Raw genomic sequence first — 25453 nt, forward strand, 5'->3', positions numbered from 1 at the left:
CATTGTATTTATATCGGAGCATCGTTAATAATGGCGTAAGCGCCGTCGACAATAAGGTCCCTTTTCATAGATAACGTCACATATATTTACTAAGGCACAGCATACACGCGATATTTTTTTTCAGAAATTCAAATCAAGTCTATAATATATGTTTTATGTTAGTTATTTCTTAAGGGGCCCACAGATTACCAGTTCGCCGGAGGATATCAGCCTGTCAGTTGTTCGGAGCTGTCACCTTTTGCGATTAACTGACAGGCCGATATCGTCCGGCGAACTGGTAACCTGTGGGCCCCTTAAGTTTTATGTGTATATTCTATACCCGATAACAAAGACATATGTAACTTCGTATAAGACGAATAAAGTCTAAGGAAAAAACGTGCCTCGGAATTGAAGCAAAAGTCATTCTCGAATAGATGGCACACACACCTTTAGCCTATCCTCGGCTAGATGGCGTGACGACACCGTTTCATATTTAACAATTTTAACACATAGATATCAGTGAATGAACATGGATCAAAATGATATAAAAATAATAAAATCATTTATTCATATATATACATGTTTTGATAACTTTATACGTTTTCATTTTGAGTTTTAGTCGTGTGTCGATAGATGGCAGTAAATTTACAGTGACTACAAAATTTACAATGACAGGACCCCTCTATACTATCTATTCTTTTTGCCGATAAGAACTATCTTATCGTATGGTCACGGTAAGGCACAGATTCCGTTTCTGAAACAAATGAGCTCGTGTTGATGTGCCATAAAGCATAACATAAAAACAAAGGCTCTGTGACAACCCTATCATGCGTGCGCGCAACCATTACGCCCTCCAGAGCCCTCAGCTCCGCTCGGAGTCCCCGTCCCATACACTTTGCCAGCCTCGGCATTCAACTCAAATCGTTAGATCCAAGATGGCGGACATTCAAAGGGATGAACGTAACATTCAAGTCCAAGCACAGAATAAATAATAGTACTACCGTACAGAAAGGACACTTCCTACTAAACCGAAGTTTGACAGCGATTCAGGGACGAATCATGATATCCCTTGCTAATGTATGGCACTATCCCTTTCGGTTATATAGGCTGGCCAAAATTTAAGTCATTATCTTATCTGTGGTCGTGCACGCAAAGCGACGTCAAGTTGTTTCAACCCTAATAATTGCTCGGAGCAATGCTGAGCCGAACGGAGCCGAGAATGCCCGAAAGGAGGAGTGTCGCCCCACTGGTCCGAGTTCAGATAAAGAAGCCTATAAAATAGGGTATTTGACTACATGTCAAATCAGTTTCTTTTTACAAGCTTTTATTTAGTTTCACCTGACCGTTGTCTGTCTGTCTGTAATCAAATCTTGCAAGTTAAATTTGATCCACTTCCCGGTTTCCGATTGAGCTGAAATTTTGCATGCAATATTATTGTACCATCGAGCTGATCTGATGATGGACCCAGGAGGTGGCCATAGGAACTCTGTGATGAAACAACGCAACCTAATTGTGTTGGGGTTTTTAGAATTGTCTCGATGAGTATTAGTTGTCTGTCGTAAGAAAAATACAGTCAGCGATAAAAGCATGTACCAAAAATGAAATTTTTGCCAAGAACTTATTTCGAACTGTAAAAACAATTTGCCATTTGAATGTACATAATATATGAAACATAATTATATGAAACACTAGCAAATGACGACACGGTCAAGTTACCTACTCTTTATAGTTATTTGGGCTAGAATCCGCCTAAGCGAACTTTGCACTAATTTGAACAGAACAAAGTGAGGTAGTGTCATTGTAAACGTCATATTTAACATATTTTCATAGAAATTTGACATTAACAATGATATGGCATATTTCGACTACATTTACTGATAGCATCACTATGGCACCATTATCTGGGGCAAATATATTGAAATAGATGCCATTTCAGTATACAAGGTGGCTAAAAAATAACCGCATTCCCGTTGCCAGGGAGGTTTTGGGATTATACTGAGCAACTTTTACTATGAAACCAACCTCGAAATCATGAAAAAAAACCCTCTACCCTCCCATAGAAAATAGACAAGCCAAAATGTATGAAACAGCCAAATTTTTTTTCACGATTTTGAGGTAGGTCTCATAGTAAAAGTTGGTCAGTATAATCCTAAAACCTCCCTGGCATCGGGAATGCACTTATTTTTAGCCACCTTGTATATGTAGGTATATACAAAAGCTGAGGTCATATTTTGATGTATACCCTACTTGTATTTGGGGAAGCGTTGGTATCGATCTAACAGCCCCTGGTCTACGACCCTGCGCGTGCGCCGTTCGTTCACCCCGACAGATGTACCCCTACCCCCGCCGTTATACTTAGCAGGGTGTGACGGAAAACTAGGAAAATAAACTATTGTTTCTTGGCCTTAGTAATTAGGTAAAATAATGTACTTACTTGCTAGTAAGGTTGGAAGAGATCGCTTCTATGGTATAAACTGATGACGATGACGATGATGATGATGATGATCCTTCCGGCCGATTTCGACCAAGGCGACCACTTCGTCTCCTATAGTTCGTTTTTTTAGCATTAGAAAGAAGGTAAGCGATCTTGACATGTCTTTTAATTGTAAAACGCTTTTTAAAAATCAGTAACTATTACTTATGAAAGCAGAAGAATATAAATGATCGTATTAGATTCATAGTTGTTACATATTTGCCGTGACTTATTTATAAAACGTGTTTTTCAATTAAAAGACACATCAAGATTGTTAACCTTATTTCTAATGCTAAAAAAAACGAACTATAGGAAAGGTTGGGACTTACGTAAAATTAACTATTGTAATTGTTGCAAGTAAGGTTGGAAGAGATCGCTTTTATGGTATAAACTGAAGTGTGTCTCAAATATACCAAAGTTGGAAGATCGTTTATGAAAGATATAAGAGCTACCCGCCGGGGGTTAGATGGCCTCCTAAGTCCAAGAGTCATTTTTGTACTAGAGTTAGACCAAGAAAAGTCTGCAGCAATTTTGATAGCCCACGCAGTGCAAGTGTTATTTATATTTCATAATTTCATAGAAGTTTGACGTTTAAAATAACAACTGCATTGCGTAGGCTAAAAAATAGCTGCAGACTTTTCTTGGTCTAACTCTATCAATTTGGAACGATCTTCTGTTTTATTATAGTTCAAAATTTGATTTGATTTTGTCCTTTTAAAAGGACGTCGAGACTTGCGAGGCTATAACAAGATCATTACTTTAAACCAGATTATAAACTGACCTACCCTATCCTTGTCTATTCCCACACTTCCTTCTAATCCAGCAACATTCCAGCCTCAAACCGGCCGCGGCCATTACCTCTATACTCTATGCCTTCCTTTTTTATTTTTTACAGAACGTGTTTTAGATTGTAACCAAACAGCCAAACGTAAACTCACACAGATCGATATTTGATGCAATAAATATAACAATAGCAATAAAAAGATAAATGTAAAACTATACCTAAATTAACTGTGATAAAGCACATTTTTCGGCTAACGGAAACACCCTTTGCGAAACGCAGGTGGTATCACCCTAAATAAAATTGGTGAATTTATTTAGCTAGCAACCCCGAGTGTGAATTGTTTCAAAGATATCGTATCTCATTTAATTTATCTCGAAACACATTACTGAAGGCGGCGCAGTAAAGAACCTTTTTAACTTTTTAAACCGCTTTCAAATTTCGAACAATAGCGAGCAATTTGGAATTCGAAATGTTGCACGCAATGTTGGCTAATAAGGAATACTTTCATTATACATATTTCGTACAAGTTTTTTAGTACAAAAGGAGTATTTGTAACGTGATTTTTGTAATGGCATCTCATACAAATGTAATAATATGTCTGGCTGTCTGTATGATGACACTTAAATGCTAAATGTACACTCGAATACCATGTGTGCACCGCATATGTCGATTAGGTTACAATGTATGGTGTATCATACGATATATCCAGATTGTTAGTTTAATCATCATCATCGGCTCAACATCGGCATATTTTATCAAGAGGATGCGTCATTAGCATTGAGGGATTTCAAACAACAAGCATCTTATTTTCTTAGCACATGTATTTTCACGATGTATTTATTTGTCGTAATTAGGCGACCACGCTAAAGTATCTGCTACAAACCAATCCATACTACTTAATATTATAAAGGCGAAAGTGTGTCTGTCTGTCTGTTACCTCTTCACGCTTAGGCCGCTGAGCCGATTTAGTTTGAAATTTGGTATAGAGATAGTTTGAGTCCCGCGGAAAGACATAGGATAGTTTTTAGTCGGAAATCATCCCTGAAAGAGTGCAAAGGGGTTGGAATTTAAAGAGTTAATGAATTGCCTAATGATTGAAGTAAGCAATGCGCGAATTGAATGATTGCTATTAAGCATTATCCAGGCGCTATACCTAATTTAGCTGCTGTCACTAATTCCACGCAGACGAAGTCGCGGGCATAAGCTAGTAGTTCTATAAAAATAGGCATATTTTAACTCACATTTATAGACGGGTCTATCGCAAATTTATTTCATTACCTTTATTTACCGACGTTTCGACACAGGTTTCACTCGTCGTGGTCGCGGCTAACTCGCTATAAAGTCGACTCGTCGGTAAATAAAGTTAATAAAATAAATTCGCGATAGACCCGTCTATAAATGTGAGTTAATAATTTAATATGTGTTCAAGAGCCATATTTTGTTTAATAAAGCTAATAAAGTATTTTTCAAACAGGGTACGGTGACAGATGTCATCCCCATACAATTTAAATAACCTTAGAAAGCAAAATTTCGAAAAGTTGTATTGAGATGGGCTCTGTCACCGTACCCTAAAAATACTATAAATACTTAACCTTTTCGACGCCGTGTCAAACACAAAAGCTGTCACGCGGACGCCACGTCACCGAAGTGTCAAAATTGAAATTGAACTTTATGCATATGCACTTAGGTCTATGTTGCTCTGTGGTCCGTGACCGACTAATCAAGTCTTTGGCGTTAAACCTGCGGTGCGTATATATCGGTCATTGGCGTCCAATAGGTTAAGAACGGTGACAGCACGAACCGGGATCGAACCCACACCATCACTAATGTTTATTAATGTTCAATTAAGTTAATATTCATCGCGGAAATAATTGAAGTAAACATTAAAGAAAAATCCGCAAAGAAAGGGCAAAAGTCGATGGCAACGGTTTGTTACGTCTAAATGGTTTGTGTATGGTCCGATTCATAAGTTAAGGGCGTCCGCTAGATGGCGCGATTGCACGGAGCGGGTTACCGAAAAATAGTAGACCAAGAAGTCTGCAATGATTTTGATAGCATACGCAGTGAAAGTGTTATTTTTACATCATAATTTCATAGAGATTTGACATTTAAAACAAGTAAAAGAACACTTGCACTGCGTGTGCTATCAAAATCGTTGCAGTCTTATCTTGGTCTAACTCTGTAAGGGCACAGAACAAATAATAGTACTAAGTACAGAAGACTCACTCTCTAACAAAACGCGTCTGTTACGATCAGGACAGATATGGCCGCTAGGTGGCGACAGCGCCACGCGCGGCTTATTGCTAGCCACTAAAATTGGTGTGGAACGGATGTACTTTTAGCTAGCAAAGCGACGAAATCGCGGAGTGAGCCACGCCTGGTAAGGGTTGCTAATTGGAGCGGACGCGGGCGACGCATTTTACCTACAATGGCGGGCGTGCGTGCGCAAAAGTCAACCCGCCCACGCGACGCGGACTCCCCAAAGCAATTAACGGTGAAAGTCAGAAAACCACTTTCTTTAGAGTGCATACAATATCAAAAACACGACCAGTAGAATATATTAATAACTCGTTACATTTTAAGAACTAATATAGGTTCATTCTTTCTCTCAAATACTGATGAAAAAATGCACATATTTTTGGTAAAACTACGTAGAAGGCGGTATTGGTCACTAAAAGTAAGTACCAAAAATAAAATTAGGCTCACATGTGTCAAATTGTCAATAAACCGGGGACAGAGGACATTACTTTTCTTCTGCCTAGCTAGTATTTATAGCCCAAGAAACTGCCCTGAATATGATTTTTAATTGATTTATAGTTATTTATCCTCAAAAGCGATTTAAATTCTCCCCGATTACACGAGTTAATTTCCCCAAACAAAAGCTTAGATTGCGTTCTGCATCGGCGCGCAATGAACCGCGTCCGCTACCGCTACCGCTTGTCGCTTGCGCACATGCGCCCGCGCACCGTGACGCGCCGTTAACGTACACGTTGTACGTTAGATAAACACATGTCATGCCGACTGTCAACAGTCAATCGACATTGACATTAGGCAATAGATGAAGTACCTAGGTTTGACATGAATTTGAAAACCATAGTAGTGCCATATGCCGAAATCTGCTTAAATCGAAACTTGAGAAACTTAGGTCGGCTACTAGGTACCTAAACAGCAGGGATGTTGCGAATATTCGCATCCGCATCCGCGGAACATCCGCATTATTTTCAACATCCGCATTATTTTCAACATCCGCATTCGCATAAAATCGTTGCGGAGCTCATGCGGATGCGGATGTCGACCAAGTCGGTAACAGGAACGTCTTAGCGGCGGCGTAAGTGCTAGGTAATTAAATTTCGTCATTATATATAACGAAATCGTCTAGATCCAGTAAAATCGGCCAAGTTACTGTTTATTAAATAAAACGCACCTATATTCTTGCTCAAATACTAAACGTTTCGTTTTTTTTTAATAAAAATACTAAAAATGTAATATTTGACGTTTTTCAAGTACCAAATCTTGAGATCCGCATCCGCATCCGCGGATGTGAGGCTTTAAATTTCCGCATCCGCATCCGCGGATGTCAAAAAATCTGCATCCGCATCATCCCTGCTAAACAGTACTTATTATAGGCCCCGTGCATGAACTATAGGGGACAGCATTGGAGACGTCAGATTTTTGGCGCGAGGCGTAAATGTGTCGTTTATGCTTCCGATGTAGCCCACTAGATGGCAGAGCCTACTATGCACAAGGAAACGTACCGACGAGAACGGTAGATGGTAGCACTTGCTGTGGCAATGTACATGTGCACATGTGTTTCCGATTCAGGCCACAAGATGGCAGACCCTGCAACGCGCACGGTCCCTATAATACCTATTTAATCCCTTTATTACGTACACAGTTAATAGACGTGTTGCATAGGGGCCCATTGTGGGCCCGTACCATAGACCACAGCCGTAAAAGTTTTGATGTCTATGGCTTTTTTTTAGTGGGGGTTGCAAGTGGTTATTTATATGGGTTATGTGTTTGTCATTGATTTGGATTTATAAAAGTAGGGTAGTTTAGCCGGTTTACCGGCCACCTCCGGTTCTCGGCCACTACGTTGTAAAACTGTAATAACATGACAACTTTACCGTATTTATTGAAAAAATGAGGGTAGTCGGATAAATTAAGTTGACATTGACATTTCCTAAATTTGTTAGCTTCATAACGTTTTGATTGGCTCGTCAGTGCACCAAAGCAATTTAGCAAGTGTGGATGTTGGACAAATTTGTAAAAAAAATTGTGATTCAATATGTTTTCAAGGTAAGTAAAAATATTGTTTTCGTGGGTGTAAGACCATTATTGATGTTAATGTGCATTGTGGATAAGTTGAATTTATGTTATTATGATTTAAATGTACGAATTTTTTTATATAAGTCAATTAAATTTGATGGTCGGGTAACTAAATGCAATTTCGCAAAGATATTTAGTTCTCGGCCGCCCGGCCGAGAACAGGATTGAGGCACGAAATTCTTAATTGATTATCTTCCCTATTAAAAGACAGCCAACAAAATAAATATTTCAAAGAATACTTATTTGTATCCAAGTAATTCATGTAGTTAGTTCTCGGCCGCATGCTTTTTAACAAATAATTGGTTAAAATCTGCTTTAAAATCTTTTATATTTGGCGGCCAAGAACAGGATTATAAAAAGTTAGTTTTCGGCCTAGCTAACTTATGACGGCCGAGAAACAAGTAAAATTTATTTTGTTTTCGGCCCTTGAAAAATAAATCATTTATACACTATTTTTATATTAACAAGATGCTTCAAAAAAAGAAGATGAGGTTTTGACTATCACAGCGACGAAGAATTTTCGTTATTTTAATGTAACGTCTTCATGATCTTCCTAGCGTTGTAACGACTCATAGGAGCCTAGTTTTTAGGAAAATGACTGCCATCTGACCTTCCACCTATGTGTCTATTGGAATTAATTCGATTTCTTCACGAAATTTTCCTTCACCGAAAAGAGAATGGTAAATTACTGCTGATAAGTAGTTACCGTAGCCTATGGATGCCTGTAACTTCAAGGATGTTACCGACCCATAAAAACCTCCAGACTTAGCACGCTGCTAGTTATGCTACAAAATGTCTTATTTTATAATATTTTGAGTATGTTTTGGAAAACTCTTTACGAGATGTAGGTACCATAAAAGTTCCCATTAACGTTCCTTAATGTAATACATTGTACCATTGAATATTTGTTGTTTTATTCAAAAATAATTCCTATTGATAGTGAAATAAGAGTCATTTAAAAACATAAATAACAGTGGCCGACAACTAGTTAACAAGCGGCCGAGAACCAAAAAAAGTGTCCGAGAACCAGCTAAATTGCTACTTTTTCATATTTTTAATGATATAAACAAAACGTTGTAATTAATAACGGATTTTGATACAAACATGGTAAGTGTATTATATTTTTAGTCTAAAAATCACAAAATGACCAAGATTGGTCGAATATATTGTTCATAAAATACATTTGAATTCGAAATTTTGCTTAACTGGCCGACAACCGGCTAAACTACCCTATATAATTGGTTCATTAAATATATAAGGAGCTTTCCATAAACTACGTCATCAATTTTTGACGATTTTTGACCCCCCCCCCCCTCCCAAATCATCCAAAAATCATGCTTCGAATGACCCCGTTTCCTCCTTCGTCATGCTACCATCATCCGATGTCCAGACCCCCCCCCCTAATTTGAAATGAAGTAATTTATGAATTAGCCCCTAAAGAAGCCCACTGATTAACAGTCCGCCGGACGGTATCGGCCTGTCAGTTGTTCGGAACTGTCAAAATTTTGTTCTAACTGACAGGCCGATACCGTCGGGCGGACTGTTAATCAGTGGGCTTCTTTATTCGAAGTTTGACCAAGCTAAGTTGGCAGCGATTTCTATAGGACAACCTGTTCAAGTGTTATTTTAAACGTCATATTTCATAGAAGTTTGACGTTTAAAATAACACTTGCACACGAGATTTTGCAACATTTTATGGAAATGACATGTTTCACCGTACCCATGCTCTTTGAAAATTACTATAAAAAACCGGACAAGTGCGAGTCGGACTCGCCCAACGAGGGTTCCGTACTTTTTAGTATTTGTTGTTATAGCGGCAACAGAAATACATAATCTGTAAAAATTTCAAGTCTAGCTATAACAGTTCATGAGTTACAGCCTGTTGACAGACAGACGGACAGTGGAGTCTTAATAGGGTCCCGTTTTTACCCTTTGGATACGGAACCCTAAAAAGAGGATACTATTGCCAACGTAACAGCTCAATGAAAGGCGAAAGTAAACTCTCGCTTTCTTCAACGAAACGGAAACATTTCTTTTAGCAAAGTTCAAGAACCTGCTCTATGGTCAAGATTACTAAAATGGCGGTGACGTAATGGCTGCTTATTATATAGCATGGTATAATAATATACTCCGCCTGGTACTCCATTCCCGTCTTTTCTAGGTCACCTAACTGACACGGGCCTACGTCATCATGCGACAGCGCTATATGATAATATGCGATAGCGCTATATATAGCGGCCATGTTGTTGTGACGTAGGCCCGTGTCACTCTGGGAATGGAAGACCATGTTTTATTAGACTATGATTATATAGCATTATTAGCGTTCCGTCAGTGGGGAGACACTCCTGACTTCGGGCAAACTCGGCTGCGTTCGGCTCAGCATTGCTCCGAGCAATTATTAGACTTGACACAATTTGACGTCCCTTTGCGTGCACGACCACAGATAAGATAATGACTTGAATTTTGACAACCCTAAATAGCTGAAAAGAATAGAATATGTTAGAAAGGGATAGCATGATTCGACACTGAATCGCCGATAAACTTCGGTTTTGTAGGAAGTGTCCTTTCTGTACGGTAGTACTATTACTTATTCTGTGCCAAAGGGTAAAAACGGGACCCTATTAGACTCCGCTGTCCGTCTGTCTGTCACCAGACTGTATCTAATGAACCGTTATCACGGTAGCTAAGCAGTTGACATTTTTACAGATGATTTATTTCAGTTGCCGCTGTAACATCAAAATAAGTACTAAAAACAGAATAATTATAGTAAATATTTAAATGGAGCTCCCATACAACAAAACGTTTGTGTTTTTTGCGTAATGGCACGGAACCCATCGTGCGCGAGTCCAACTCGCACTTGGCCGGTTTTACACGTGTATAACCAAATACTGAATTAAGATTGTTTTAAATTGTTTAAAGTTGAAAATCTAGGAATTTAACATAATGTAAATGTGGCCTAAGGAGTGCCACAGTATAAATTGTCTATTTCTGATGTAAGTGTGAAACAGATCTATAGATATCACCATGGTGAAGATAGGGTCATTGCGCTAGTTTTCGTCCACTTGACAGATTCGCAAATAATATATTTGATTTTTAATTTTCTAAATGCGAAATATCATTTTTATGTAGACAGATATATTGTTTTGACATTAAGGATTGCAATACGTACAAATTTGTACACTAATGTAGGTTTATATTCAAATTTCGTCAAGTGGACGAAAACTAGAGCTGGACGAAAACTAACACGCCTACCCTAGTTGTGATATAGGATAGGACCTAGTTTTTTAGGGTTCCGTCCCGGAGGGTAAAACCGGGACCCTATTACTAAGATTCCACTGTCCGTCTGTCTTCACCAGAGGTCACCAGACTGTATCTCATGAACCGTGAAGATACCTAGTTGAAATTTTGACAGATTATATCATTTCTGTTGCCGTAATGTATTTATGTTGCCGCTATAACAACAAATACTAAAAAGTACGGAATCCTCGGTGGGCGAGTCCGACTCGCACTTGTTTTTCATCCCTTCATGATTATTGATGAATAAAGTATGAAGATCATATAGTAGTTATTTACGATACATGTGCGAAAATTAGGAAATTCACACGTGTATCGTACAACGTTTTACAATACATACTTATGGCCCTTTAAATTTTCGACATAGTTACGTAATGTGCTTATTATAGCACAAGGTGTCGTAATTAATGGAGCACCTGATGTACTGTAATAATCTGTATTGCACGTTTTGTTAAAGGTATATTCGCATGGGGTTGGCCGGTGGAAGTTTTTAGCAGATGGCGCCATCATAGCTTGCCCCGTCAATCCCTAGAATTGTGTCAAATTTTTGTTTTTTTAATACCCTGGATGCCAGCTCTTTAAGCCAAATCTCATAGAAAAAGGGGCAAGCTATGATGGCGCCATCTAGGCAAACCTTTGACAGTTGCCAACCTCATTCGCAATAGGTCGGTCCTCAGCATAGGTAGCTACAGTCGACGTCAAAGATATGTTTACACTTTTCAATCAATCAATCAAATTTATTTCAGGCAAAAAATGTACCCATACAAAATATTATAATTAAAATTATTAAAACTACCTTTATAATTATTACAAAGGATTAAGGTGCAAAAATGTAAACTAATCTTTGACAGACAAATAAATCATTTGACATTTGACTTTGACGTCGACTGTACAAGATACGAATAACATAATACCTAGGAAATCAAATCCTAAAAAAAAACTGAATCATAATAATTGATCTACGTCCCGAGGAATTCCCACACTGATAATGTAATAAATGTAATAATGTGTGATTATAAAATACCTATTTAATAAAGTACACGTCAATATTCGTTATTCAAATTTATCGATATCAAAACGTCAACCGGCTATGTTTATATAGGTTTCTCTTTCACTCTCGCAACGACTAGCAAAGACCGAGCGAGACAGGTATGCAACCTTGGCGGGAACTTCACATAACCTTAAAAATGGTCTTTCAAAAACTGTTTTTCAACGTTCTTTTGTTTAATATTGATATGTATGCTTATATTTTTTAAGTTTTTTTAATATAATGTACATAAAAAAAGACCAATACCACCCACAATACATATATATATGTACCTAAAAGTCATGTAAATTGATAAAATGATGAATGAAAACTTATACATATCAATATGCATAAGCGATAATGTTATCAATGAGTCCTGGTTCACAAAAACCATTACGAGAATAACAATCGTGTCATTAAAAAAGTAGAACGAATTGATAAAATGTTAAAGCATGGCCTCCTAGTGTTGTTTTGACCAATTCATTACAAAATCGGCGATAACTTTTAATTTATAAACTTTAAGTATATCACAACAGGAACTTCAGGGGTCAATGTTTTTAATAAAAAAAAACTTTGTTGACGCGGATACAAAATTACAAGCCTATGTATATTTAAAAAGTTTAAAACATAAATTGACTTATCGTGTTAATATTTAGCATAGCATAGGGATATAAAGTTTAAAATAAACAGATAATATAATAGCATAGAGTAGTTTTTGAACCCATTAGTTGAGCCGGCGGCCGCGGCCCACAAACTTTCTTTTCTAAAGCTTTTAACTTACCCAGAGCACTGGCAGTTATTTTCACAACTCTGACTGCTTTCGCCCCACATTTTAATACACTTTAAAAGTTCTCACTACACAATTACAAGTCCATTATCAAATCAGTCTTTTTCTCTCTCACAGCTGATTTTTATTTTAGTAGCGCGTTGCGCCGTGACCCGACCCGAACCACGGTTGGCGAGCGACTAAGCGTAAGCGGCTGAACGAATTTGAATTCCCGTGCCTTCGGTTTTCGTCCTGTCTGCCACCCCTGCGATCTGGGAGCGACGTGGTAGAAAAAATATACCATTTTGGTAGCTTTTTGGATATGAGTAGTGGTAGAATCTTTAACAATTTTACTAATACGTTCATATTTTTTTAATAGGGTTTTGACGTGATAAAGTCTTCTTAATCGATGAACACCGGAAGCTTGCACGAAAAAGTGTCACGTTGTGGACAGATCTCCATGGTAACGTTGTGGCAGATCTCGATGGTAACGTTACGTAATGTAATGGTAATGTTTTCTTATGACGTTATCATGCAAAATTATCGTCCGTAAACCAACTTTACAGACAACCATTTTTTTTATTTACGAATATGATTATGATGATTTTATTTGATAAATTAAGTTTCTTCCTATTCCTGATTGGAAATAGATCGATAATGGTGTACTATTTTCACTTATGACTTAGGTACAAACAAAACGTCAAAATATTGCATTTTAAAAACATTATGACTATAAACGACTGCCATTTGTATTTACCCATGGGATTTTGATTTTAAGTGTTATATAGGAGTCGAAGTGGTTGCCATGGTCAAAATCGGCCGGAAGGAACATCAGTTAAGGGGCCCACTAATTAACAGTCCGTCGGACGGAATCGACCTGTCAGTTAGAACAAAAAGTTGTCAGATCCGAACAACTGACAGGCAGATACCATCCGGCGGACTGTTAATCAGTGGGCCCCTTTAGTTATTTTTATTGCACTTTAGAAATTCAGAACCAACCTGCATTATTGTAAGTAACAGAAAAATGTACTAACTTAACTAAAATGTAAATTTACTGAATCTATGTTTATTATGCAGATTTTTTCGTCCTGAGCAATAAAATGTTTATTGTCTATATAATTTCATTTATTTTAATTACGTACATTACCTACTTATTTATAATTATTATTTAATTAATTTTTACTTTCTTCTCTCTTAATAGTAGGGCCAATGTTATCACTTTATCAGTGACGAGAATTAAAATGATGTTTTAAATTATTTAAATCAAAAATATGTATTTTTCAACCAACCCATTCAAACCCAAAGCACTTAATATTTACACATAAAAAACTGAAATTCCATTTAATTATAAATTAAATCTTAATCTTATTAATAGTAACCAATATACTCTGAATTTAGGTGTAAAAACTGTTGAGATTCAAATATTTAGTAGTGATTTCGTTTTTGAAGCTGGCCACAAATCCTGCGCCTGGGCCCACCCGTCTGGCCTCACCACCTAACTAGATTGGCTATCTTGATCCTTTGTCACGCCAGTCGAAACCCTATTCGTATAGTCACAAAACCGAAACCATTGCCGTAATCATTGAAATGGAATGTCATACAAAAATCATATGGGAAACGAATCCTGTTTCCACTCACACAAAAACATGCCACGTTCATTAAACTGTTCCTTATGTCAATGAAGTAAAGTCTCTTTTTGAACAGAATGTGATTTTATCCCGCGCCGCACGCACACAATCTTACCGCATTCAAAGTTAAACGATAATGCGGCTCCTTCCACCAATTCAAACTAATTTAAACCTTAAAACAATGAGCACAAGGTATATAGTAATTCACAGAAACAGTAACCTAAGTCCATACATAATATACAAAGTTATTCTGCGAGCGATCAGCTGACAAGACAGCACTTACTGAAATGACGTAACGCACATTCTTGGTTTAACTTTATTTTGACAACTGCAAATGCTTTTTGGTTGTTCCTGAGAATTCCTGTCAAATCATATGGTTGTGCTAAGAGGAATGTCTCTGGTAAGGGCTTTATAGCGCCACAAATTTGGTTTTGCCGACAGTGAAAACTTTAGCTAACCATGCTTCGTTGTGTCTTCAATAATTCGCATCGGCTAAGCAACGGTTTTAGCCGCAGAGATAAAATTGTTAAAATAAGTATTGATGTTTTTGGACCACCAATGCTTCGAATTATGACATATGGACACATTAACACATTTAATGCCTAAACTAAAAATCTAGTTTAAAAGTTCAAGTCAAATATGTCGTTAATAATATTAAATAGGTAACTTTACAAGAGATTAGAAACCCGCTAGATAAACGTGCTAACGTGTTATCTAATAATCAGGTCCCCATGAAAAGAAAATCAAGGAAGAAGTTGCTATCTCAACTCCGAGGAAATAATTCGACAATATTCGGCTTAACCCAGCCAATACTGATATTATGTTAACTAAAATTAGACCTCCTCGATGCTTCATTAACCTTTTTAGCGATACTTCGTATAATTTTAGGTCTTATATGCGTTAAGGAAAGATTGAGACTTTTGATATCTAAATGCATGCCCAGTGAATGACCGTAAACTTATTCAAAATTGATCGCATAAAAAGAAGTGGTAGGTAAGGTGAAGGTCCCGGTGCTCGACATACTAATGCCCAATAGATGACACACTTTTGTTACCATGTCACATTGATTGATAACGGAGTAAGTTTTAGATGACATTTGATGACATGTAGGTGCTGTTGATCACACTGGTTACTTGCCAAAATATCAAATTCTAATTTTCCTAAGGGGCCATTCATAAATTACGTCATTTCAAATTGGGGGGGGGGGGGGGGGGTCTGGACATCGGATGACGGTAGCATGAAGTAGGAGGAAATGGGGTCATTTGAAGCATGATTTTTGGATGATTATAGGGGGGGGGGGGGGGGGGGTCAAAAATCGTCAAAAATCGATGACATAATTTATGGACAGCCCCTAAAAAACAGTCATAAAAATTGATTACTAGTATAGTCCGTAAACTAGACATACCTACAAAATACTTTACACGTGAATGTTCACTCTTTGTCAAATATACAAGTAATAATAAAAGTTATTTTATCACACATGGTAATAATAGCCAATCTCCATTTCGCTCTTGCTAAGTTATGCCGATAGCGTTGTCCGTTTTTTGTGACGGCCGCGGACGTAAGGAATAATACTAGATATCTTGGATTACCACGTTTTATCTATTTTAAGTAAGGTGTATTTGGGTAACTTTTCCAAAACGGTTATTGCTAAAATAAAGAACAGTATAACATCTGACAACATTTGCATATCATTAGGTACTAATGTAATTTTTATGCAATTTTTTGTATTTTACTTGCAAAAAAATTACATTACTACCTAATGGCCTCTCCAAACGTCAGCGATAAACGCATGTGATTTGCAATACATTACGACATTTGGTAGATTGATTGAATTCGATGCACCTTCTTATCCAGCAAGTATCTAAAATCGCATGGCATTTGTTGCAACGCCTATAGGAGCCTTAAAGCGTTACTGCAGAGTGCAGTGAGAGTATTCTGTTAAAACTTATTATTTAGATTAGATTTGTTATTTTCAAAATCACCCCGTTTTCGGACTTAACTCAACGTACACCTGTCGATATTATTAATATATAATATGCTCAGTTGTATTTAATTACCACTGATAGGCAAAGTCGGTGCCACACGGTCAAAATCACCGCGTTTTCGAACTTAACCCAACGTACACCTGACAATATTAGAAATAATCTATACTATATGCTGAGTTGTATTTATGTTGAGTTATATTAGTATTTTACAAATACTTTCATTTTGCTTGTTTACGACCAAGTACGGGTTTTATGCATAAATTAAGGAAAAACTGTCAAAAACTTCACCTAGAAAACAATTGTTCATTTATGCTACCTGCCCAGTAGTTTAAGAAGCAACAAAAAGATCAAATTACCTACAGGTAATCCAGATATTACGTGAGAACGCTTTAAAAGTCACCGAAAGATTAGCAGAGTTGTAAAAAACCTCAAATTGAATAAAAGGATAATACAACATTTTAGTTATGTTGCCTGTTATGTAATAAACTTATTAGTGTTACCTTTACATCTTCAATATAGCTGGCAGAAAGAACGCAGTATTAGCTAATTTTTTAATTTTTAATAAACGATGTTGGTAGTTTTTTGTTACTATATCGCTGGTAACACTTAATTTGTTTTTTTAGCGATGTCATTCGTTTTTTTTTAAGTTATATTTAACAGGTGTGCTTATGTTAGGCCTTTATCCGGGGAGCACGATTGATAATGATAGTTTATTATATGAAAAGTCCTATTATTGGCGGCTATTTTTTGGAGGTCTCTTAGGAATCTAATATCCCCCGAATATACAAGGTGTAACCTGTAGGTATATGGCGACTAACAAACAGACAGATTGTAAATTAATACATATACAGTATCTATAGTGTGTCAAAGGACTGTCTAATTTCAAACATAGATAGAGAGAATCATACTATCTTTGTCTTACACTAGTATTAGCACCCAAAAGAAAAGGATGGGTATAGTTTTGTTTGTTCCTATTTACTGACAAATTGGTTTGACCAGCTATACACACGATTAGGCTACATATCATAAACAACTACGTTTTGTTTTTTGATAGAAAATTAAATTAATTAAAACCCTTTTAATTAAATTTGTGAATCGTAAAGTAAGTTAAAGGTCAGTCAGCTATTTACTTAAGAAGCTTTTTATTTAACAATTAACGATAATTAATTACGATATCGTGATGTCGCAGCATCCACTGAGGGCCTACCGCGAACCACGTTCGAGAGTTGCCTCTTTATCGCACTTGTAAATTCGTACGTAAGTGTGACAGGGAGGCCTCTGTTTGTGTGTATCATCGCCCACACTGTTAACTGACAGTTCGTAGACCTTATTACAAAAGGCATTAGGTCCAGCATTGGTCATTATGTCACAGCACGTCATTATGTCAAAACCAGATGAAAATAACATATCTATTTCACATCGCAGGGCATAAGTGGCATAACAAAATAATGAGTTTTAACTCATTAACTTCTGGTGTTTAATAAAGCTAAAGAGCTATCGATGACCAAACGATGCTGATGATGATGATGACGATGATGATGATCAAACGATGACCGATCTGGCCTTGTCTGTGATAATCCTGCGTATAAAGCCTCTGGTCCTGGGTTCGAATACCGGTAAGAGCATTTACTTGTGTGATGGCACAGATATTAGTACCGAACCGACAACACAAGCCTTCTTCAGCGTACTGTGGGGCTTAGTCAATTTTTATTTATTTATTCAATAATATTTATGTATTTATTCATAAAGCGACCTCTTTATGTTATCGTATAAATTTTGAGCTACAGGACTAGGATTATTCAGAGGAAGTAGGAGGATTTTGAGTTAAGCAATACCAAAGCTAATAGTAACAAAAGAACCGACTTCATAAAAGATGAAATAACATAATTATCCATATAATGTTTGAAGTCGGGGCCAAACCACACCTTAAAAGAGTTAAAAGTGTCAACATCAAACCTCCTTTTTAACTGACTTCAAAAAAAGGAAGTTATCCATTTGACCGTTTCTTTTAATAAAAAAAAGGTCAACCTTTATAATTTTTGCCCTGTGACAATCCTCCCTCTGTATATTATATCGTAATAGAGCCTCGTGACACGTTTCCTGCACATATCCAGTTTTTGCTGACTAGCATCACATATATTTATAAATCTGTTCGAAACCAGTTCTAAATGAGTTTTTTAGTCCCAACAGCTGATTGCGTGGAGTAAATAAGCTTTTTATGATAATCGTGAGTTTACGCATTAATGAGTCTAGGTCTAGATAATTACGTCACATGTGAGGCCTTGTATCTCCTTAGCTGTAGGTATTTTAATAGCAGTTTATGTGTCTGCTACATAATGAAAGGCATTAAAAAAACCGGGCAAGTGCGAGTGGGACTCGCGCACGAAGGGTTCCGTACCATAATGCAAAAAAAAAAACAAAAAAAAAAAGCAAAAAAAAAACGGTCACCCATCCAAATACTGACCACTCCCGACGTTGCTTAACTTTGGTCAAAAATCACGTTTGTTGTATGGGAGCCCCATTTAAATCTTTATTTTATTCTGTTTTTAGTATTTGTTGTTATAGCGGCAACAGAAATACATCATCTGTGAAAATTTCAACTGTCTAGCTATCACGGTTCGTGAGATACAGCCTGGTGACAGACGGACGGACGGACAGCGAAGTCTTAGTAATAGGGTCCCGTTTTACCCTTTGGGTACGGAACCCTAAAAACGAGTATGGATTTAAACGAGTATAGAAAAAGAGCTTAGCTGTCTCTGAATAGTCACCGGACAACATCGAACGAATATCGGAGCGGCCAAGGTGCCCATAAATATCTGAACACGCCTCTATTGTCCACTATTTACAATCCTGCATCAAACTAACTGTCTCTGTTTAGCACAATGGTTGACTGGTAGAGAATGCCTCAAGGCGTTAAGTCCGTTGTATTCTTTTTGTGTAAATTTGTGCAATAAAGTTTAAATAAATAAATATTGTCAAGGCGCTGAAGTGCGTGTTAAGTCACTTATTTTTAGCACCTCGGCCGCTCCTATTTATCTGATGGCGATTGTATACCAACGGTATCGTACCGGGTACGGGTATCACGACATCCTAGCGTTCTTTATAAGTATCTTATTCTATTCTTAAGTATCCACCACTAAACGCCACAATGGCCCGTCCATGTCATTGTTAAGATGAACTGAGGTGTCAATTAATGGCCAGGGCCCACAGGAAGTTACAAACCTTGTAAACTTCTTGTAAACTTATTCAAGTGCTTTGAGTCCATTGTGTTTTAGAAAGTGTATATAAGCTGTTCGAAGACCGCTACTTCGGTTTTTGGAGTATTTTCAGTTTATGTTCTGTATTGTGCGCAAAGTGAACATAGAAATTAAAAAAATAACAATAAACATGGCGACGGGTGATCTTATCACTAGGTATAGTTGCATCTCTGGGACAACGTATGGATATACGTAATTATAACCACAAAAAAAGCATAACTATAGTCTGTATCTTTAGGTATTTAAGTAAAAGTAAACAAACAATTTGCACATTTTCGGGTAGTTATAACATTTATTGGTTAACCAACCAAATACAAAACCGCCTGGATCTGTCAATGAACGACCTGTCTTTAACCTACATTATTTGATCATGTAATGTTTTCATCTACCTTCAACTGGCTTAAGGAGCCACTTGAGGGTAGATTTTGTTTACTTTTATTTAAATACCTAAAGACATAGTCTAATAAAACATGGTCTTCTCTTCCCAGAGTGACACAGGCCTACGTCACAATAACATGGCCGCTATATATAGCGCTATCGCATATTATCATATAGCGCTGTCGCATGATGACGTAGGCTTGTGTCAGTCAGGTGACCTAGAAAAGACGGGAAGAGAGTACCAGGCGGAGTATATTATTATATACCATGACCTAAAGATATAGAGTATAAATTAAAAATAAACGTAGGTAACCAGTAACCACCTACATATGTATTTATAACACTGTATTACTATGTACTTACATTTATATGACTATTCTTGTCCGCTTTAATGCTTTGATATATGTATCTGACGGCGACTGTACGTAAACACAAACAGTACCTATTTAATACTAATTTTAACTCAAAGTTTCCCAAATAGGAAAATAAGCGTAGAAAACAGCTCACGTATGGCAGTTTAAACTATTTATATACTTCCTATACCTACTTGCAAAGTATTTATGCAATACTGTTACCATCTGGAGCGGTGTTCTAAGAATTCGTATTTGGTCATCGTTTTTATCTCGACGGAAATGCCTTTGAGAGTTTATTACTGTTAACACTACAGAAGCCTTTATGCCTTATGGACATTATATCCTTCCATAGACAGTCGTCATTGTGAATGGTTGGAAACAACACATATAGCCGTATATACACCTTAAAATTTCCTCAAGAATCACTTTATTGATAGGTGAAAAGTTGAAAACCACATGAAAATCCGTTCAGCAGTTTTTAGGGTTCCATACCCAAAGGGTAAAACGGGACCCTATTACTAAGACTCCACTGTCCTTCCGTCCGTCTGTCACCAGGCTGTATCTCACGAACCGTGAACCGAAATTTTCACAGATGATGTTTTTCTGTTGCCGCTATAACAACAAATACTAAAAAGTACGGAACCCTCGGTGGGCGAGTCCGACTCGCACTTGTCCGGTTTTTGAATTTATCGCGAACAATGCATCAGAGAGACGCGGGGGACTTTAGTGATGAAGAAATTAGCCACCGCCATACAATCAATGTTACGCTATGATGCATGAGGCTATGATTTTAAAAAGACATTACTTATGAATTTGAAAAACAAAATAAAAATGAGTTTAACATGATGATATGAACATTCAAGTAACATACATAATCCATGGATGCGGGTGGCGCAAGACCGGTCATTGTGGCACTCTTTGGGGGAGGCCTATGTCCAGCAGTGGACGTCCTCTGGCTAATATGATGATGATGATGATGACATAATCCATGTCTGGTTAATATACTAGTTATCGTTGCTAAGAATCTAAGATACAAAGTTTGACCATAGGCACCTATTGTGCTAATGTTGGTGCAAAGTTAGTAGACTAGCATATGTTTGACTTGATATCAGTCAGCCGTTACGTTATCAGTGACGTCACCACGGGGACAGGGACGTTCACCGGAAGTTTTGCGCGTGCACACCATGATGAATACAACACGTGTACTGAGGAATGCCTGAGATTTGAGATACCTATACTCTGTATCTTTAGGTACTTAAATAAAAGCAAACAAATAATTTGTACGTTTTCGGGTAGTTATAACATTTATTGATTAACCAACCAAATACAAAACCGCCTGGATCTGTCACTGAACGACCTGACTTTAACCTACATTATTTGATCATGTAATGTTTTCATCTACCCTCAACTGGCTTAAGAAACCATTTGAGGGTAGATTTTGTTTAACTCTTTTTTAAATACCTAAAGATACAGACTATAGTCCCTTACAAATAGAATAATATAGTTTGGCAAGCCATTTCCGAAGAAAAGGCGGCGAATTTAAAAAATGTAGGCGCGAAGGATTGTCCGTCTATAAACAATTTGAATTTCGCGCTTTTTTCTACTGACAAAGGTGGTTTTCCAGAGTATATCTTTTTAGCACACTAGCGCGTAAAGGCTATCTTTAGTCCTCAAAAACTGATGACAAAGTTACATTTTATCCATAAGACCATAAGAGTGGCAAAGTCATTTGATGCACATTTTGAGTTGTTTCATCGTGTTAGCTGGTCGAATTTTATTGGCTGTTTACATTTAATTGTTAAACATTTAAATAGATTTTTTATTTTATTTTATTGATACATAAAATTTACACAGCATTACAGCGGACTAATACACTGTGAAATTTATAATAGACAGTATTTATACAAACAAGGTACATGATACAGTCTAGAAAGGACAAACCGAACAAAATGTCAGAAAGAAAAACTAATACAAGACAGATGATTCACGCTTATCCATCGCCTATAATTTGTAATATTTGAAAATGTTTGAGTATCACTCGGCAGCAATATTTGTTTAACCCTCGTGCTCCATATTGATCCCATCGCAAAGCTAAAGATTCCACTTTTCGAACTACTCGCTACGCTCGTGGTTCAAATAACTACATATTGTGTTTCACTGGGTGGCAAAGGTGACTGACGGAAAGTTTTGTTTATAACAAATGCCAAAACTGTTTAACATTTTCTACTCGTACCTGTTAATGAATGGAAGCTGTAACTCGTCATAAAACGCCGTGCACCGTTTTGTGCCTGCTTATTATGTAAACAATATTTGCTGTAGGTTAAGCACTGTTAGTTTCTGAAAATCATTAAGCACTTAGGGGAAATTGGGGAAGACTCGTACGTGCATTCGTACAGTGGCTATATTCGTATTCGAGATTGTAATTCTATTAGAAGTATTAGAACAAATTAAATTATTTGCAGAAAATATTTTAATTTGTCGTTATTTCAAGTAGAAACACTACTATATAAATTATAAACTGAAATAAATGTCATATATGTACTAAGAAAAAGTGACCAAGGCCTCCAGTGCCCCAGGCTGGAATCGAACCAGCGTCCTCCCACAGCGTACCCTACAGGCACCTGCCGCGATAGCAGAGGACGCTGCACGCTGGTTCGATTCCAGCCTGGGGCACTAGAGGCCTTGGTCACTTTTCTTAGTACATGACATTTGTTTCAGATTGAGATTTTAATTATCTTGACGCCTTTTGTATTTGTATGGGAGACTCCCGCCCTACGCATAGGCTACCCACAGGAATGGGTAGTTCACCCACTGCTGGGCAAAGGCCTCATTTTCTCCACTCAACCCTGTTGTTGGTATTTTCCCACCATTTCGGGTATAGGAAATGCATCCAAGTCGTCCCGTCATCTCCTTTTGCGCTTAAGGCACAAGGGAAGGGAAGGTCATCCTTCATTCATGCTACTTTTGTATTGAAAGTCCTCGAGTAAAAAGTGTATGAATCCTCCCCACTTTCCCCTACATTTCGTTTTAGCGCAAAAACTTAATGCCGGAGAAATACGTGAGGTTGCATATATTGCCGTGCCACTTGTTAATTGAATTTATAGCTCTTAAAATATAAATTATTTTTATAAATAATGTTTAAATTGTACGCGCAATATATCTTTTTATATTTAATCACTAAGTAAAGTTTTTTATTCAGACATATTTGTTTAGCAATATGAATGAAAAGTTGAGAAGTCCCCAATCCGCATTAGTTCAGCGTGGACTCGTGGAGACTAAATCTCAAACCCGATGGCCGATACTGCTGATGATGATGATAAATGAGCGTTGAATTTATAAAAAAGTATAAGATTACTACCATAACGCGGTAATCATTTCCTAACACTAGTCATAAATCAAAATTATGTTGTATGTCATAAATATACTTGGTCAAGCAGATCTTGTCAGTAGAAAAAGGCGGCAAATTTGAAAAATGTAGGCGCGAAGGGATATCGTCTCATAGAAAATTTTAATTTCTCGCCTTTTTCTATTGACCAGATTTGCTTGACCATCTATATAGGTAGGTATCACTTTTTGTGTTCATATAATATTTTGTAGGTTATTGTTCTATCACAGTATATGGTAGAAAATGGTAGAAATAAAAAAATGTCGCAGTCAACCCTAAAAAGGTACTTTCAGGAGGCGTTAGCAAAAACAATTCAATTATTTATTAGTTTCATTACTAAATTATATGATTGTAAATAGGTTCTACTGATTATCATATGTAAATAGGTAAATACTTAATAAACACGAAGTTTTCCCTATGTAAAATATAAGTAACGAAGGAAAACAATATGTAATGGGCTATGCCTATTATTAAAAATAATACAAGGCCATTTGTTTTAAAAACCAATAACCAAATAGGCATACATAATTATAATAACAGTAGTTTTTCCTGTAATAATAGAATAATAATGTATCTATTAATTAAATAGTATTTAATAGTAGGGCATGTTTGCCTTTTAACATTCCGGCACAGATTTTGAAAACATTATTGCAAAGTAGGTACCTGTCTAAACGCATGGGCAAAAACGGATGTTCTTGTTAGAAAAAACACATGTTTCTCAGAAAAAAAAACTATCGCCTATAATCTGTTACGGTCATTGAAAAAAAGTATATCTGTCAAGTGGCTTAACAAAACGCTGTTCGAAAATCAACTGTAAATCTTGGAGATAGAGTGCATAATAAATCTTTACAGTTATCTCTGGTCGCGAAAAGCGCGCGAAACCGAATGGCCGTTGCGGTACCGTTGTAGGCGTTGACTTTCAAATCTGGAATGTGCAATCCTGAACTCTCCCGCCAAGTGTGACCACTGTATTCTATCAGCTCTTGAATTTTATTATCTTAAATTAAACTTTATTTATTATGTCTTAAGGTGTACTTTATGATCTGTTTGTAATATTAAGCGCATGTTTATCGTGGTTTTACTGAAATTGAGACAAATTTACTATTGCGTTTTGTTTATTAAACTCTGGTGCAATTTTGGTCCCTATTGCATCGTGTTTAAGTTCGATCGATTATTCTTATAGGTACTTTACATCTTAGCAAGGGGTCATTCAAAATGGTGGCAAAGATTAAGTGATTAGGAATATTTTCGAGAAATTATGGAAAACGTGTGTGGCAGCGGCAGCTATTCGATCACGTTTATTAATTAGTAATAATAATAAGGCCTACTTGCAAAAAAGTTACTGAATAAGGTTAATGTACCTACCCATATATCCATGGAACACAGCATGTCACTCCATGTGTCTTAGTCTTAAATCCTACCTCTAATAAATACATCATGGAATCAAGGAACCTAATAGGGTCATTGCGCTAGTTTTCGTCCGGCTCTAGTTTTCGTCCACCTGACGAAATATGAATATACTTAAACCTTCATTGCTGCACAAATTTGGACTTATTGCAATCCTTAATATCTAAACAATTTATATTATAATTAAAAATGAAATGTATTATTTGCTAATCCGTCAAGTGGACGGAAACTGATACTGGACGGTAAACTGACGCAATTACCCTATGTAATCTATGCATTATCAAGGACAGAAAGCACACGGGAAAGGGCTCTTTACCGTATTCTTATCTTATCTCGTACAAAACGGATCTATATTATTTATTACCGGTGCGTTATCGATTTTCAAGTTTAAAATGGTGGTTTCCG

General features: G+C 36.9%; 1 protein-coding gene across 1 annotated transcript in view; it reads right to left on the reverse strand.

Annotated features, from left to right (window-relative positions):
- The window catches only part of LOC134802129 (M-phase inducer phosphatase 2-like), a 49770-nt gene extending 36934 nt beyond the window's left edge, over nt 1–12836 (reverse strand). Inside the window, exon 1 of the mRNA XM_063774721.1 lies at nt 12668–12836. Within this exon, the coding sequence (XP_063630791.1) occupies nt 12668–12717 (50 nt within the window). The 5' untranslated portion in view covers nt 12718–12836. The remainder of the gene's footprint in view (nt 1–12667) is intronic.
- Nucleotides 12837–25453: the final 12617 nt, after the last annotated feature.

This window comes from Cydia splendana, chromosome 24 (genome assembly GCF_910591565.1).
Source record: "Cydia splendana chromosome 24, ilCydSple1.2, whole genome shotgun sequence".
Taxonomy (NCBI): Eukaryota; Metazoa; Arthropoda; class Insecta; order Lepidoptera; family Tortricidae; genus Cydia; species Cydia splendana.